This window comes from Eubalaena glacialis, chromosome 9, assembly GCF_028564815.1.
Source record: "Eubalaena glacialis isolate mEubGla1 chromosome 9, mEubGla1.1.hap2.+ XY, whole genome shotgun sequence".
Lineage (NCBI taxonomy): Eukaryota > Metazoa > Chordata > Mammalia > Artiodactyla > Balaenidae > Eubalaena > Eubalaena glacialis.
This window is the reverse complement of record NC_083724.1, coordinates 122,925,412-122,943,628: the sequence shown is the minus strand read 5'-3', so window position 1 is coordinate 122,943,628 and position 18,217 is coordinate 122,925,412. Positions and strand designations below refer to the sequence as shown.

Genomic DNA, 18,217 nt, shown 5'->3' with positions numbered 1-18,217 from the left:
GACCACTGGGAAACATCAAAACCTCTCCCTCGGTCCAAACCACTACCTGGAAGTCTTGCTTCTTAGGTCCAGGAGGGATGGTCCCCGCTGCGCCGTGACAGCCACCCCCTGGCCAGGGGGAGCGGGTCCTGCCCACTCTCGCCCACCTCCTCCACGACCCTCATCACAGGCACAATCCCGTACCTCACCGCACAGGTCGGGGCCTCACCACCTGCTGCCTTGCTTGCTGTTTCTTGCGTGCTCGGCCTCCGCTAAACGCGCACTCTCCCGGACACGTGCGCTCGACCAATGCCCCGCCCAGCGGCGTCACCCCTCCCCCGCCCCCTTCCCCCTCCCCCCCCCCCCCGCCCTCCTCCCACTCCTGGACCCCGCCAGTCCAGCCGGCCAGGCTCCACCGGCGGGGCTGGCAGGGACTGAAGGTCCACTCGAGGTGACTCATCATCCAAGGGCGCGGAGGCCTGATCCCCGCCCTCCCGCAGGCCTGTAGGACCAGCCCCGCCAGCGCGCAGGGGACCGAGGGGACCAAGGCCACGCGGGGCTGACCCGCAGGAGCCCATCCACGGGCGGCACTGGGGCTGCACAGGCCGGCCGGCTAAAAAACAGGCGTTTATCTCATCATTCTGGAGGCTGTGCGCCTGAGACCAAGGTGTCGGCGGGGCTGGCTCCCCGCGAGGCCTCTCTCCTCGGCGTGAAGGGGGCCGGCCGTGTTCCCACTGCGTCTCCCCTCTACCTGGCTCTGCGTCCTGATCCCCTCTTAGGAGGACGCCAGACTGTGGATTAGGACCCACCCGCGTAAGCTGCCTTCACCTTAAGCACCTCTTCAAAGGTGCCACCCCTGAGCGCAGCCTCACACTGAAGACCTGGGGGACAGGACTTCAACCTATGAGCCTGGGGGGACACGTTTCAGCCGCTAACAGTCAGCTGCAGGGAGAGAGGGAGCTGGCACTATGGAGAAGTGAAAGCAGCAGGGAGGAAAGCTCCCCTGTGCCCCTTTTCTTTCCCCGTCTCCCAGGCCCCTGAGGCACGCTCCAACCACTTCTGTGCTGAGCCCGGTGGTCATCTCAGTCCCAAGGACCCTTCCTTCTGGCCCCACGGGCAGGGCACTGACCAGTGTGGCTGCGCGGTCCTGGGTGGCTCCCGGCCCAGTGCTGCACCACAGGCCTCGTCTTAGGTCACCAGCCCGTCCCTCGCTTTGTTCTCACTCACTGTCCTCGTTTCTTCCTGGGAGCTCTGCCTCATCCGGCCGTAGGTCAGGACCTCTGGAATACTCTGTCCCTTTTCCCGCCAACCCCTCTCAACTAATTAATACCATTTCACCCTTAAGACCTCAGTTCAAATGCCTCGGCCTGAAGAAGGTTTTGAAGACACACAGACAGACACACACGCACTAAACCAGGCCCTCGCCTATCATCTCCCCAGCTCCCAGCCTAACACTTAGCACCTGTGATGACCTACCTGCACTGTTATCATGCTATTACAGGTATGTCTCTCCCACCAGACACACTGGTTCATAAGCAGAATCTGAGTCTGGTTTGCCCAGCACTATCTATCCAGCAGCTAGGGCAGGGCCTGGTACCTAGTAAGTGCTTGATAAATATTTGCTAGATAAAGGAAAGAATACACGAAGTGCAAGTTAGTGTAAATCAGGGGTCATGTGATCAGTGTTTGCTGAATATGCTCGCTTTGAGGGAGCGAAGTAGCAGCACCTAGACAGACAGATACACACACAGGTATTAGACCTGGAACCAGTGGAGCCACAGCTAGGAAGCAGAAATTTATTCCATTAGGTCACAATTCTACAGGGGTTAATCACACATGTCCACATCGAACTCCGTACATACTTATATATATAAAATCCACCTTCTGCAGGTATTTTTCAGCCCATGGAAGCAAGTGTCTGCAGCCACCCGCTCCCTGCACCTCGCCCCACTGGTCCACTGTGGCGCCAAACCAGCAGGGATTCTTTACTTGGAGTAAAGAGCTGGTGGTTTCCAGTGGTGATGCCATCCAACACTCTTCCATTTGCTCCTTCGTTATGAGGCAGGAAACACTAAAATTCTGGGAACAAGATGTGTGTCACACGTTGGAAATGTTCGTATCTGCTGATAACACCCAGTGTCCCTGAGGTACACGCATGAGGAAGCCACATGGCCACGATCTAACGGAACATGGGACATAACCAATAACCGAACTGCATCCCACATGCTATCAGCACTGGCTTCCACCACACGTGGGAACAGGCTCTCACACCCCCGGGTCGAGTCAGAACAGCTGAGGATCTAGGATTTATGATGTCATTCATCTCAGGGGACACCCCAGGGGCTGGCTGACAACTCCACGGGTCTCACTTTTAAAAGAAGCATTTTCTAGTTTGGGATTCGCAGATGCAAACTACTATATATAGAATGGATAAACAACAAGGTCCTACTGTAGAGCACAGGGAACTATATTCAATATCCTAGGATAAACCATAATGGAAAAGAATCTGAAAAAGAATGTATATATATATATATATATATATATATATATATATGTATAACTGAATCACTTTGCTGTACACCTGAAACTAACACAACATTGTAAATCAACCATACTTCGATAAAATAAATAAATTTTAAAAATAAAATAAAGTAAAAAATAAAAGGAGCGTTTTCTGAAATGTATATATCTTTCAGGTCCTTGGGCTGTTTGTATAGCCCTGCTTGTTTTGAATATTTCAAAGTAGAAGGTACCAGTAATTGCTAATGAGAAATTATTTTAGACTTGGGGGAAAAAAGTGCTTTTGACAAGAATTACAGCATCTGCATCAACCCACATTACTGAATAATTTTGTTTGTTCATTGTCTTGTCCTCCACTCTCTGTGCCCCCCGCCCCACAAAAGTAACAGACATGATCATCTCTTGCTTTTATTGGCCTCAACTACTTTATCCAGATCATAAAGCTCAAGCTCAATTGAGCTTCTCGGCAAGTAATTTTTCGCATGCCAAAGAAGAAACATAAAGTAAATCAGGAAAATCATATCAGCCAGAATAATAATACTGACATCATCAAAATCACAGAATAATGTACCTAAGAACCGTGAAGCTCAACTTTGGGAGATTAGCAGTTCAAATAAGTGAACATTCCAACATCACACTGTCAGTTTCCACATCAGAAAGAAAACTTAAAATCCAAAGGACACTGAGCTGAATGCTTGAGCCCTCTTCTTAAATTCCTTTTTATCAGTAATCAAACATTCACCACATTCCTCACAACAGGTAAGGCAACGTGTCAACAACTGAGACACTTCTATTCACAGCCAGAAGCTAGGCCTCTCCAGTCTAATTAACAAGGAAACAAAATCCCTCCAAGGAAGCAAATCTACCCCCTAATTAAGCGAAGCAGACCTGGGTCGGGTGTCTCAGAAATGATGGTTCTGAGGTTGAAATATTCATGAGTCCACAGATACTAATCGTGTAAACTCCATTAAAAGAAGGAAATCTAAGAAAACCCTATAAGCAGACCAATTTCAAAACTAGGGGGCTTCAAATAAGCAAAGAGAACCTCCAGAACCCAAAGTTCTCACTAACTTAAAAAAAAAAAAATTAAATATGACTCAAAAGAAACCTGATAGCCTGGGGATAAAACTATTTTCCAGCAATTAAAACACTTTGCGTACTCTACATCTAGTGATGTAAATACATCATTTGTAAAAGATGAACTTGAGAAGAAAGGAATGCTTAGAAGGTAGTCATTCCCTACAGCTCCCAGAGAGCCATATCTGTGAATTTACACTAGTTAATGCCATCCCAAAGGGTTATTCCTACCTCACATGAAAAAAGTCAGTTTTGAGTGTTTACTACGAATTTTTGAAAAAAGAATTCTCATCCAGATTAACTGTTCTTTAAAAATAGATTCTCTCAGTTTGGCCAATTATCAAGATTGCTTCTTCCGACGAAAATAGAAGTGCTTTAATTATTGAATGCCCTTAACTACTTTTTAGGTTTACAAAAATGAGAAAAGCATGTCTTACTGGGGTGCGTCACAGACAACATAATTCACATTTCTTCAAAGTACCTTACCTTCTAGAAATTTCAGTAGTGGTAACTGCCCAGATATTTAGCCTCACTTCAAATTATTTCAACCCAAACCCAAAACCCAAGAAAAATCTTTCTGATGGAAACATTTCGTTTCACTCCCTATAAAACCCAACATAAAGCTACATCTTCTGCTGTCTTAGCATGGCTCTCAATGACATTTTGTTGCTACAGCAACAAAACTCTGCTACCTGTGGCCATGATTCGTTAAGAATTCCTCCAACCAGAAAATTCTGTGCTGTGCATTCATAAAACCAATAGAATGGCTCCAAGCCACTTAAAAATTAAAGCTCGACGTCCTACTTGTGATCTACCCACACACATATTTATGACATGTCTACATATATGCACACATACATACATACTCATGGCTCTCCCAACACCATCGAAAAGGTAAAACCACACCAAATTTCCATTTTAAACTCGGTATAAAAAACTTCTGTATTTTAGATTTCATTGAATAATTGCTACTGTTTCCCAAGATTTACCTTAAAACGTAATAGAGGCCCACCATCCGGGAGAGAATTTTAAAAACAAGAAGAATTATTTATATCCAATCTCATTCCAAAAAGAAAAAAATTCCCAAGGCATAATCTCCTATCTGTTCCAGTAACGTGACTTCTTTAGCCATGAGCTGATTTAGAAAACATCCAAAGACTAAAGAATACACACTGGCCATCAGTCCCGTCCCCCACCGCACCGCCTCTCCAGGCTACTCACCCTCACCGGGGGGCTCCAGGCTTGCGCCCGAGGCTGCTGTCCACCCTGGGGGCAAGGTGGATCTTTCGAGCTACAACTGGCCACAGCGCTGCTCTGAGCCCTCGAGGCGTTTGTGCAGTTGGTGCCACTGCCCCCCGCAGGGCCGGGTTTCCAAGGCCTCTGCTTGATGCCGTCCAGAAGTCTGACCAGCAGGATATTGCTTGGAAGCTGCTCCACGCCCGCGCCAACCAGAGTCCGGCACTCGGGGCATCTGAGTTCGTTGCGGGAACCGACGATGCCCAGCAGACACCGTTTGCAGAACGTGTGCTGACAAGGCAGGACCCTGGCAGAGACATCGAGCCGCTCCAGACACACGGGACACTCCAGAAGGTCCAGAAGGGCCGACTCATCCATCTTCCTGTAGCTCACCGAGGGAGACGCTCCACGCGGCCCTGAGAGTGGCTCATGTAACACCCATGTCAGACGCTGCTCTGGGGGCACCGGGGCAGAGGAAGAAAAGACAGGAAAGTATGATCATCGGGGGAAAGGTGCAGAGGATAGCCAGGAAGCAAAAGGCACACAAAAATGCTGCCTCTGAAGAGAGTAGCTTTGCTCTGGAATATGGGGCCTGAACTCCAGCGTCAACAATTTAAAACAAAATAGGCTTTCTAAGCAATTCAAAATGAATCCGTAAAGATATCTAGTTCAGTGCGCAGAAAGAGCTACCAAGTACTCTTCAGGACTCTTGCCATAAACAGGATTTACGAAACGTAATAAGAACATAATTTCTTCGGCTCTCAAAGTGAAATCTGCTGCCTTAGTAAAGTCCTCAACTCACCTGAGGTGAAAGTGGCAAATGAACGTTTCCTCCACCTGAAATTCCTTTTCAATCCCACCAAGTTCCCAGTATTTAAGCCACGCTGGTGGTTAAGAAACCGCGCCTCATGTGATTTCTGTGGCACATGGTCCCAATATTAAATACATATGTTTCTTCGGTGCTCTTAAAAATAGAACTGTTTAATCCTGCCCAACCAAAACGAGACGAAGGTTCACAATTCTAAACAACACACTAAAGATGGGCCTGAAAGCAGCTCAAATATAACAGCACCCATCAGGGCAGCGGTTGCCAAACTCAGAAACGATTTCTGAACAGCCTGTGTTAATCCCATTCAGAAAATCTGGCAAAATTATCACCCAAAGAATTTGAGAATGGAATGCTGGACTGAGAACCGAGGGCTTAATATGAAAAAGGGGCCATTCAGGAAAAAGCGTTCAAACCAGAGCCTGCACCGCTCTCCCCTACCCCCAGTTCAGTGTGGACGTGTCCAGGGGAACCGGGTGGCGTTGTGGACGTCGGCAGGAACTGCTGCCCCTGACGGCGGGGCGGGGTCGGGCCGCCCCTCTGCTCGCCGCAGGTACTGCGGACCCGCGTGGACGCCGGTCCAGGTGCCGGGCCGCCGGTGTAGACGCGCCCGCGGCCAGGGGCGGGGGCCGCCCGCGCAGACGCCGGGGCCAGGGGCCAGGGGCCGCCCGCGCAGACACGCCGGGGCTGGTGCCGGGAGCCGCCCGCGCAGACACCCCGGGGCTGGTGCCGGGAGCCGCCCGCGCAGACGCTCGCCGGGGCTGGTGCAGGGGGCCGTCCGCCTAGACCCCGGGCCAGGGCCGGCAGGGCCGGTGGGTCCCCCCGCCGCCTGGCCGCCGCCCCGCGCCCACGGGAAGTTTCGGGAGCTCAGGACCGCCCGCAGGCAGCGTCGCCAGGTCCTCCCGCCGTGCGCCCGGGCGCGCGCCGCCGCCGCCGCAGTGACCCGGGCCGGGCCGCCCCGCTCCGCTCCAACCCGGCCCGGGGGGCGGGGGCCCGGGGACTCGGGGCCGGGGGCGGGTCCTACCTCCGCGCGGCGCCCTCTTTGTCCGCACGCCCCGCGCTCTCCCGCTCACCAGCCTCGGACGCCGCGGCCGCACCGGACTCCGCTCGCCGCCTGCGCGCTCCCGCCGCCGCCTGCCGGGCCCGAGGGAGGAGGAGGGGAGGGGCGAGGAGGGAGGGGATGGGAGGGGCGAGGAGGGAGGGGAGGGGAAAGGAGGGGGAGGGGAGTGGAGGGGGAGGAGCAGGGGAGGAGGAGGAGGGCGGAGAGCAGAGACGGAGGAGGAGGAGGAGGAGGAGGAGGAGGAGGACGGGCGGGGGAGGCCAGGCGCCCGCCTCCCGCGCCCGGGCGCTGCCGGGGTCCAGGTTAGGTCCCGGGGGCACGGGGAAGGGGACCTGAGCGGCCGCCGCCGAGGCTGGGAGGACGGCCGAGTGGGGACGCGCTGCCCGCAGAGGAGGAGCGGGTGCCACCAGGTACCCCGGACACAGACCCGGGCGCGAGCCTCGGGACCCGGCCCAGGACCCGGAAGGCGGGGTCGACGGGAAGCCCGGCCCGGAGGCCCGTCCTACCCGCCCGGGACCCGGGGGTCAGCCTGGCCCGGGGCCCGTGTGGCCCGAACCAGCTCCGCGGCCTCTGGGGGGCCCCCGCACACACCTGTAAAGCCAGGCACACACCTGTAAAGCCAGGCACACACCTGTAAACCGAAAGGTCCTTTGGAAAAACACGTTGTCCACAGGTTTGGGGGTTTGTTTCTCAGCCTCAGTTTAGCGGTAAAACAAGTTAAAATTTTGTCATTGATCTTAAAATTGTCATTTTATTTGCATTTGCCATCAACATAACAAAAAGTTTTCCCAAATACCCTCCTCAAAGGTGTGCAGAAAATAAGGAGAAAGGGTGACAGATACGCCTTTTCGAGAAACCAATGGCCGACCTCTAACCAGCCTGACCATTTGGAGGGAGTTGATGATCGTCTAGTCTCCAGCCAGGGCCACAGCGAAACCAGTGCAGACAAATGAGAATCACCTGAGTAAGGAACCGCTGTGACACTACAGCTATCTCTCCCTCACTGTGTGCAGTCACCTGCTCAACACTGGAGATGCGGTCATCTAGTCCTCACTGCAACTCTGTCCATCTTCCCTCTTTAGCTTTGTGCTAATGGATGAATATGTGGACAGCCCTACTGTATGAGTACCAGAAAGGATAGCCCACTTCCCCTCCATTAGAAGTGAGCAAATACATATATAGAGAATGGATAAACAACAAGGTCCTACTGTATAGCACAGAGAACTATATTCAATATCCTGTGATAAACCAGAATGGAAAAGAATATGAAAAAAGAATATATATGTATAACTGAATCACTTTTCTGTACAGGAGAATTAACACCACGTTGTAAATCAACTATACTCCAATTTAAAAATATTGATTAAAAAAAAGAAGTGAGCAAATACACATGCATTTGAGTTGAGAAAGACAAAGGGAGAAATGATCAGAATAGAGCATTTTTAATCCAGTAATCCACCAACAAGTCACTCTAAAAGTGACTGCTTAGCCCATAAACTTCTGCACCTGCAACTGCGTGCCTGAAGGGGAGGCTGATTGGAAGGTCACAGTCAGTAAACAGATAAACATTATTATATGCCATTTACACTTATTAAAACCAAAACTCAAATAGGTTCACTCATCACAATAAGCCACGTTGGACCAAGACTCAACCTCATGTCTGGATTCCAAGTTCAGTTTTCTTCCCACCATCCCAAGGACCTCTTTCACAGGTCACCTCAAGCAAACCCGAATGCTCTTTGTGTCCTCCAAGGGAAAGCTGACAGTTAACCAGGTAATGACTCTGGAGACCAAGGGACAATTTTACTTTATTTTGGTCTTATTTTGGTTGCTTGTTTGTATGTAGAGAAGAGTACACAAGGTCCTGGGTGGAATGGTCCAGCTTTTGAAACTCCAGACCAGAAAAAGCCTAGTCGCACCCATTATCAAAGACCTGGAGACTGCGTCCAGGGTTCCAGGATGGAAGAAGCTCTGACGAATGTCACCTGGGACATGGCTCAGTTCTTTCAACATCCCCGCTGCTCATTCACTCTATTTTTTAGAATGCAACTCTTTTATTAGCTTTAATTACTCCAACTGTACAATGAAGTTTTAGGCAAATTACTTGAACTTCTTGAGCCATCTTTCCTCTGTCAAATGGTGAAAAAAATCATACCTTTCCTAGACTGTTGTTGAGGCTTCTATGAGACAGTGCACTGGTTCTTTGTAACCTGTACATCTCTTTTAAAGGAAGGTATCATCATTATCTTTATCAGCCAAGAATTACCTGGGAAAAGTTATACTGGGCAAAATCCTTTCTTCTCAGGGTCTTTAAAAAGTCTTCAACAACACTAATAATTGCAGAATACTGTCGAGAGAATACTACAGCTGAAGGGAGAGTTGGGGAAAGAAAAACATGTTCACCTGACCATTTCTGGGAACTGAACCTGAAGGAAAGAATGTACACATGATATATTCATGGCCCCTGTGACTTTGAGCAGATACATGAAAAATAAACACACCCTGACATGATAATGGTAGCTTGGATTTATACAGTCCTTGTCCAACCAAGACTTCAAAGTGCTTCCCTAAACGCTATCTCATTTATCTTCTCAGCAACCCTCTGAAGCGGTGAAGACAGATATAATCATCCCCATGTTGCAGACGGGAAATAATGAGGTGTCGAGAAGTTACTGCTCATGGTGATGACGTGCTGACACACATCAGACTTTTCAGTTCCCAGTCCAGAGTGCTTTTTGGTAAGCTCTGGTACCGTGCTTACACACACGTATACATACGTGTGTCTGATGATCATCTACCTTCAAAACTAATTCCTCCTCCAACCCTCCTACGTTGTTGGTGGGAATGTAAAATGGTGTAGCCGCTGTGGAAAACAGTATGGAGGTTTCTCAAAACACTAAAAATAGAACTACCATATGACCCAGCAATTCCATGCCTGGGTATTTATCAAAAAAAAAAAAAGATAAAAATGAAAACCCTAATTAGAAAAGATTCATGCACCCCAATGTTCATAGCAGCACTATTTACAATAGCCAAGACATGGAGGCAACCTAAGTGTCCATTGACAGATGAATGGATAAAGAGGATGTGAGATATATATATATATATATATATATATATATATATATATATAAAATGAAATATTAATATAATATATTATAATATATATTATACATTGTATATAATGGAATATTAATCTAATATTATATATTACAATATAATATATATAGGAATATATATATAATGGAATATTACTCAGCTGTAAAAAAGAATGAAATAATGCCATTTGCAGCAACAGGGATGGACTTGGAGAGTATTATGCTAAGTGAAATAAGTCAGAGAAAGACAAATACTGCATGATATCACTTATATGTGGAATCTAAAAAATACAACAAACTAGCGGATATAATGAAAAAGAAACAGACTCACTGACACAGAGAACAAACTAGTGGTTACCCATGGGGAGAGTGAAGCAGGGAGAGGCAAGATAGGGGTAGGGGATTAAGAGGTACAAACTATTAGGTATAAAATAAGCTGCAAGGATACCTTGTACAACACAGGGAATATACCCAGTATTTTATAATAACTATAAATGGAGTATAACCTTTAAAAATTGTGAATCAGTATATTGTACACCTGTAACTTATATGTTGTACATCAACTATACTACAATAAAAAATATTAGAAGCCTCAACTTGTAACCAGCCTTCTTTAAAATTAAAGTGAATCAAAATTCAATGATGTGTGATGAGAAACATTAAAAAGACATAAACTAATTCTTCCAACATAAATACATTAAGAAATCAAGAATTGCGCACCATTAGTTACCACCTCAGGAAGTTAAAGACAAGAAAGTTATAAAACATTTATGTTTCAGTAATTCCACAAGAACCTAATAACCAGAGACACTTTGGAAGTCATCCAGGTGAGGCAAAGCTGTACTTGACCTGTTTATTATTACTGTGTTAACAATTCTTATCTATGTTTATTGATATTTAATGACAAATTGAAAAACCTACATAGCTTTTTCAACAACAAATATTTGTGCAATTTCCCAGAAATTTCACACTTGATTTTAAGTTTTGTGGTTAAACAAAAAGCTTGTAGGGACTTCCCTGGTGGTCCAGTGGTTAAGAATCCTCTTTCCAATGCAGGGGACACGGGTTCGATCCCTGGTCCGGGAATTAAGATCCCACATGCCGTGGGGCAACTAAGCTCCTGTGCCATAAATACTGAGCACGTGAGCCACAACTAGAGAGAAGCCCACACGCCACAATGAAAGATCCCGTGTGCCACAACTAAGATCCGATGCAGCCAAAAATAAATAAAGATTAAAAAAAAGAAAAGCTTGTAAGACATATTTGTTAAAAGTAACTTCATTTGATTCATAATAAATATTTATTACAGAAAAAAAAAACTAATTCCTTGTCCAGTTGCAACAATATTGGTAAATAGCAGCACGATTTATTTATCCAGGGTTTAAACCAGGAACCCAGGGGTCATCGTGATTTCTCCCTTTTACTCTCTACCGCTCTCCATCAACAAGTCTGCCTGCTGCACCCCCAGATATATTTCAGTTTCTACCCACTTTGTCATCTCTGCACCTTTCTTTCAGCTGTCACCGACCTTGGCCTCTGCCCCTCCTCACCAGCCTCTCTGCCTCCAATCCTGCCTTCACAGTCTGCCCTGGATGTAGTGACATTCAGAGCAAGCTGCAAAATATGCACAACATCATGTCACTGCCTTGCTGAAAACTCATCAATTTCTTCCCATCACACTTGGAATAAACCTCAGACACCTTTCACGTCTGACAAGTCCCCATGTCACCTGGTCCCTGGGCTAGCAAGTTCTGTACCATGTCACCCCCGTTATCTGTATAGTACTTTTCACAGGCTAAGCTTTCATTCCTTTCTTATTGCCTATCTCCCTCACCTGAATACAAGCTCCCTGAAGAGGACCGGGGCTATCTTCTTCACCATGGGATCCTTGACAGCAACTCATAGTGGCGGCCAGAGGATAATTCTCAAATAAGAACGAATTGAGTAAGGGATTGTATGTACTGCCATCCCAAAGCTACAAATACACTTACTACTTCACGGCCCTATGGATAGGAAATCAGGCAGACAGTGCTCCAAATTCCACTGAGTGGTTCTTATAATTGATCAATCAATACATTTTTAGGTAGAAAATGAGGACAGGTGATTCTTCCTCTTATGTTTCACAGGGAAGCTGTAGAAGTAGACAAATACCAGCTATGTAACCCAGAACGTAAATGTGATGCTGGTTTATCTTTGTTCTGGGTCTCAGCTAATGGTGTCACCATTGACTTAGTTCCCCGAGGAAGCAAGAAAATGGAGCGCTGTCTTCACTCCTTCCCACACCTCCCATCCAGACAGGTGATCCAGAGATCATCAGAAGGGGTTCCCAGATCTGTCCCTTCCTCACAATCATTATTTCAGGTCTGTTTATCTCCTATCCAGGCAATAACTACCTTCCCTGATTACTTGATTCTGGAGAGACCACTAGAGTCAGAGCTCCCCCATCTACTAACGGGGTGTCCCCAGGCAAGTTTCTGGTCTTCTGTGCCTGCGTCCCCCGGAAAAGGGGGCATAATACTCCTCCCTACCTCAAGGTTTTTGTGGCAGTATTACATAAGTTAGTAAAAATACAGTGCTTGGAACTATGCCCAACACATGGTAAGGGCTTCATAAATGATAGCTAATATTATACTTTTCTTTAGAACCTGGATTCAACCCTGAATCCACTACCTGTTAACTGAACAACTTTGCAAAGTTCTTTAATTTTCTGAGTTTCGACTTCTGTATCTATAACAAATGGACATGATGTCATCCTTTGAAAGTTTGTTGTAAAAAAAATATTGATGACAAAACTGGTTGAAAAATCTAGCACAGCATATTTCTAGCATGTTGTGAGGACTCAAAATTTTGTTCCCTGCTTCTTCTTCTGTGTATCTGTTTGCATCTGTTCCACATAATGATGGAGTGGATTGGATTATCTCTAAGGTTCTTTCCAGCATTAACCATTTATCTCCATCCTAATTGCATAAAGGACATCTAAGGGCAATGGAATCCCCATGGAAAAAGGCAAGTGGTCCTGGGGCACTGGAGTTGTCAGGAAACAGGGCTCTTCGCAGCTCAGGGAAGGCAAGCCCAGAGGAGGTGTTTTGGTCTCGTCAGTGGGAAGGTGGTGCGAACTCCACTGTCTGGCAAGGAGTCTGAGCAGATGGGGTATTTATAGCCTCCCCGGGGGCGTCAGCTCGATCAGAGTGGATGCTGGGGAGTGAGACCGAGGAGTGGGTGTAGGACCGCACCTTCCTCCTCATCCCTGAAACAGGGTTGCACGTCTGACGAGGTGCTTGACAGCCAAATACCTGGGGGAGCTGGGGCTCTCTAAGTGCCTGTAATTCTAACCCAGCCTTCAGGGAGCGGGTCCTGAGGTGTAGTGTGGCCAGAATCACCTGCAGAGCTCATCAAAAATGCAGATATCCCAGCCTTGTACCTAGAGACACTCCCTCGGTAGGTCCAGCATGGGTTCAGGAATCAGGCGATTCTCACATAGTGATGCTGGGACCACAATTTAGGAAAGGCTAACCTAGTCACCCAGAGCTGACTAGAGAAGCTAGTCCATCGAGGGCCATCTGGGCTTTGGTTAATATAACCAAGGAAGGATATGGGAGCTCCAGCCATTGCTGGTTTGCTTGGGCAACAGGAGAGACCCTGCGTGTTGCAACCTTCCTTCATTCTGGTTGGCCCCCCTTCCTGCCCACCCCACCATCCGGGGCTCAGCCTCTCCTCTTAATAAACGCTGCACAGATTTATAAAGAATATCAGTTTAGGGACTTCCCTGGCGGCACAGTGGTTAAGAATCCGCCTGCCAATGCAGGGGACACAGGTTCCAGCCCTGGTCTGGGAAGATCCCACATGCCGCGGAGCAACTAAGCCCATGCGCCAGAACTACTGAGCCTGTGCTCTAGAGCCCACGATCCACAACTACTGAGCCTGCATGCCACAACTACTGAGCCCGTGAGCCACAACTACTGACCCTGTGCTCTAGAGCCCACGATCCACAACTACTGAACCCGCGAGCCACAACTAATGAAGCCCGCGCGCCTAGAGCCCATGCTCTGCAACAAGAGAAGCCACTGCAATAAGAAGCCTGCACACCGTAATGAAGAGTAGCCCCTGCTCACCACAACTAGAGAAAGCCCACGCACAGCAACAAAGACCCAACACGGCCAAAAATAAATAAATAAATAAATAAATAAATAAAAATTAAAAAAAAAAAAGAATATCAGTTTAAAAGGGAGCCAGAAGATTAGCTTTCCCAGAGAAATACACATGGCTGGCCCCGAGTTACCCCGGGACCCAAATGTGGACCAGGGTCACCCATATCAAGCCTCAGGAGGTCCTGCTGCTTATACTGTGAAACTTGTATGAAAGCACACAGGAGCACTGGGTGCTCGAATATACTACTGACCGAAGTTCAAAGATAAATGTAACCTCTGTGAAGAAAATGTAATAGGATGGCTTCCTTTCTATGAAAAATACTTTCTCTTGTCAAGCTCCATTCTCGTTTTAAAAGTTTAAACCTTGAAGTGGTCTTTTTGCTTCTAAGCAGTCTTTGCCCAGCCCAAACTATTAGAGAATATGCATCACTTTATCTCACCATCTCCAGGAAATGAAATCCCATCATCTTTCTTGGCAACCCATCTTTATATATTAAAGGTTGTTTATCAATTTTCAGACTTCTTTTTCTCTGTTCAAACTAAATATAAATGTTGACTTTTCTAATGGCATTTAAATAGGCCAGCTTAAACACACACACACACACACACACACACACACACACAAGCATGAATTCACGGGAGATTCATAATGTATGACCCAGGTTTCTGTTTTCATTACAATATTGGGTGAAAGATGGGCCTTTCTCCATTTACTCTCCCTAATTCACATGTACACTCAGACACAAGCCTATATTCTGTGATCTCGAAATGAGTGGAAATGATCCCATCATAACATTTTCTTTTGTCTACAGCTAACACGTCACCTTCCCTCTTTCTTGCCCCTAAATAAATGTGAGTTTATTCATGTTCTTTTTAATTTAATTAAATTTATTTATTTATTTATTTATTTTTGGCTGTGTTGAGTCTTCATTGCTGCGCGCGGGCTTTCTCTAGGTGCGGTGAGCGGGGGCTACTCTTCGTTGCGGTGCGCGGGCTTCTCACTGTGGTGGCTTCTCTTGTTGCGGAGCACGGGCTGTAGGCGCGCAGGCTTCAGTAGTTGTGACATGCGGGCTTCAGTAGTTGTGGCTCACGGGCTCTAGAGCGCAGGCTCAGTCGTTGTGGCGCACAGGCTTAGTTGCTCCGCGGCATGTGGGATCTTCCCGGACCAGGGTTCGAACCCGTGTCCCCTGCATTGGCAGGCGGATTCTTAACCACTGCGCCACCAGGGAAGCCCTATTCATGTTCTTAAAAGCATAATTATCATGACACCAGATACTAATGGTGCTACGCTTCAAACCTGTTCTTCTGAAAATTTGCCTGAATTCAGTGATTTTCCTCCTTTCGCTGAAATCAGATTCCTCACTAATTTTCTGTGCCTCAATCCCCTCGACCAACAGTGCCAGAATTTTCACCCCAACATTTCACATTGTTCCTTAGAATTTCTGTCCTCATAGCGTCTTGTACACGTTCTTCCTTTTTTTTAAAATTTTGGGTAATGTGTGAATCAGGCAAGCATATAAAGCTTAAAAGGGCAATGTGAAAATCTTTTTTTAAAGTAATAAACATAATTTTTAAAATTAAATTTCCATCGTCCTTTAATGCCACATAGGTTAATCTGATGAAATACCTAATAAATTTATTACAAACACTGCCCATGTAAATTACGTAATGTATAATAGAAGTACTGAATAACTCATCTAAAATGTATTAATGGTTGATATTAATGAATTAGACCTAAGCATGGCAAAATAGAAGATGTTCTTAATCATATCACTCAATTTAATCTCTTTTCCTTGTGACTCAAAATGAGTGGCTCCAATAAATAAATAAATAAATAAGAAAAACATGAGTGGCTACAGAGCTTTTTAACAAATAGGACACCAAGAGTGTGTCAGTCCACTTGACATTCTCTCTCTTTGACAAGATTGTGGAAGACTAAAGATTAACATAATTTCCCTGTTTTCCATGATGCTTTTATGCAAAAATGACGATTTGCATAATTTCTTTTCAGTGTCAATTGAATTTCTGAAGCTCTTTTTCAAGCAAACTTCCACATGTCTCCAGCGTACACCATCTGTCTCATCTCTATTTCTCTCTTTTTTTTAAGTATTACAATTATCTTGTAACAGTAGCTGTCAAATCTTTATTCCCCAAGGATTCTTTCTTTTGATAAATGAAAAGGAACTGTATACACTGTTATGTGTGGTTGTACGAATGTGCCACGGGTTCAGGAAAGGTTAGATGTTCAGAGCAGTTACCGCTACACTGACATATTGGGGGAAATGTGATCAGGTAAGCTGACTAGAGATTTTCAGTCAGATTCTTTACTCCAGGAAAATGAAGCAATGTTTAGTCAAAAGGTGGGGAGGTCTTAAAGCAAGAAAGAATTTGAAAATAGTCTTTCCAAGAGTTCTGTGGCCCATACTCCAAGCATTAGAAAAAATATGGAAAAAGGAGGATGGCCTTACTCAGAGGCTGCAAATTGCTTATAAAGCCTATTGGCATTTGCAGATGGTTGATGCTTTTACTGGGAAATCAAGTTTTATGTTTATACAGTAAGTGTACTCAGTAGGCACTTCCAGGAAATCTCATGGATTGCCAAGAAAAAGTCCATATTGAAGTATTATTTCGAAAAAAAATTCTGCCAAAAACATTTAAAAGCCTTTTTAAAATTGACGTGTGTGAGGAAATGCAATAGATAGAACTTACATAGGACTCAGAATTTACAACCAATATATTTTATAGCATTTCATAAAAATTTTACTTGCAACTTGATTGCAACCAATTTGTACAGATGTAATTACTGAAATTTAGTAAGAAGCTGCAAAGTACAGTTAAAGCTTCAGCTATCCAGAATTCTTGAAAAATGGGTCACTCTGGAAAACCAACTTTTATCGGGAAGAAAATACTTGAGAGATAGTATACCTTTCCCTGATTTTTGAAATAAAAAACATCAGAGAGCGCTCACTTCAGCAGCGCATATACTAAAATTGGAACGATACAGAGAAGATTAGCACGGCCCCGCGCAAGGATGACACGCAAATTCGTGAAGCGTTCCATATTTTTCTACCAAATGTAAAATAGCTAGCTAGTGGGAAGCAGTCTCATAGCACAGGGAGATCAGCTCGGTGCTTTGTGAAGAGCTAGAGGGGTGTGATAGGGAGGGTGGGAGGGAGGGAGACGCAAGAGGGAAGAGATATGGGGACATATATATATGTATAACTGATTCACTTCGTTATAAAGCAGAAACTAACACACCATTGTAAAGCAATTATACTCCAATAAAAATGTTAAAAAAAAAAAATCAGAGATTAACATTTACAGATGACTCCAGGCCATCATTACAAATATCAGTAATTGTACACACAGAATAGTTAGGACCGTGGACTCAGACAGACTTGGATTTGAGGGCTTTGGAAATGTTTACTTATGTGACTTCAAGGAAGTTATTTAGCGTCTGTCAGATTTAGTTTCATCATCTGGAAAATGGAGATAATGGTACCAACCTCGCAGGTTTCTGTGAAGCTTAAAAGACAGAAGACATTTGAAGGGCCTGGTGTATTTACACAGCACTTAGTAAGAGGTCAGTAAAGCTTCAGCAGTCTTATCAGTAGTAATAGTGTTGACATGATTATTTTATTTTATTTATTTATTTTTTATTATTGAAGTATAGTTGATTTACAATGTTGTGTTGGTTTCTGGTGTGCAGCGAAGTGATTCCGTTACATAAATATACACTATATTTGTATGTGTGTATATATACATATATATTTATATATACTTCTTCATATTTTTTTCCCATTATAATTACAGGGTATTGAATATAGTTCCGTGTGCTGTATGGTAGGACTTATTGTTTATCTATTTTATATACAGTAGAGTGTATCTGCTAATCCCAAACTCCTAATTTATCCCTCCCCACCCTTCCCCTTTGGTAACCAGAGTTTTGTTTTCTAGTCTATTTCTGTTCTGTAATTAAATTCCTTTGTATCATTTTTTTAGATTCCACATATAAATGATATCATATGGTATTTGTCTTTCTCTGTCTGACTTACTTCACTTAGTATGATCATCTCTAGGTCCATCAATGTTGCTGCAAATGGCATTATTTTATTCTTTTTTATGGCTGAGTAGTATTCCACTGTATATATGTACCACATCTTCTTTATCCATTCATCTGTCGATGCACATTTAGGTTGTTTCCATGTCTTGGCTGTTGTGAATAGTGCTGCAATGAACATTGGCGAGCATGTGTCCTTTCAAGTTTTGGTTT

General features: G+C 45.4%; 1 protein-coding gene and 1 non-coding gene across 5 annotated transcripts in view; one reads left to right on the top strand and one right to left on the bottom strand.

Annotated features, from left to right (window-relative positions):
* Nucleotides 1-6,776, bottom strand: part of SH3RF1 (SH3 domain containing ring finger 1) — a 159,280-nt gene extending 152,504 nt beyond the window's left edge. For 2 of the 4 annotated variants that reach the window (XM_061200790.1, XM_061200795.1), the window contains exons 1-2: nt 6,663-6,775; nt 4,798-5,267 (exon numbers count right to left, since the gene is read on the bottom strand). In XM_061200790.1, coding sequence (XP_061056773.1) covers nt 4,798-5,190 — 393 coding nt within the window. In that variant the 5' untranslated portion in view covers nt 5,191-5,267; nt 6,663-6,775. Of the gene's footprint in view, nt 1-4,797; nt 5,268-5,614; nt 5,719-6,662 lie in introns of those variants that run through there. The other 2 variants (XM_061200791.1, XM_061200792.1) reach the window with 2 other exon arrangements.
* Nucleotides 6,777-16,904: 10,128 nt separating this feature from the next.
* LOC133098486 (U6 spliceosomal RNA) lies at nt 16,905-17,010 on the top strand. Its single transcript, XR_009702186.1, has one exon. It is a non-coding gene; the product is annotated as a U6 spliceosomal RNA (small nuclear RNA).
* Nucleotides 17,011-18,217: the final 1,207 nt, after the last annotated feature.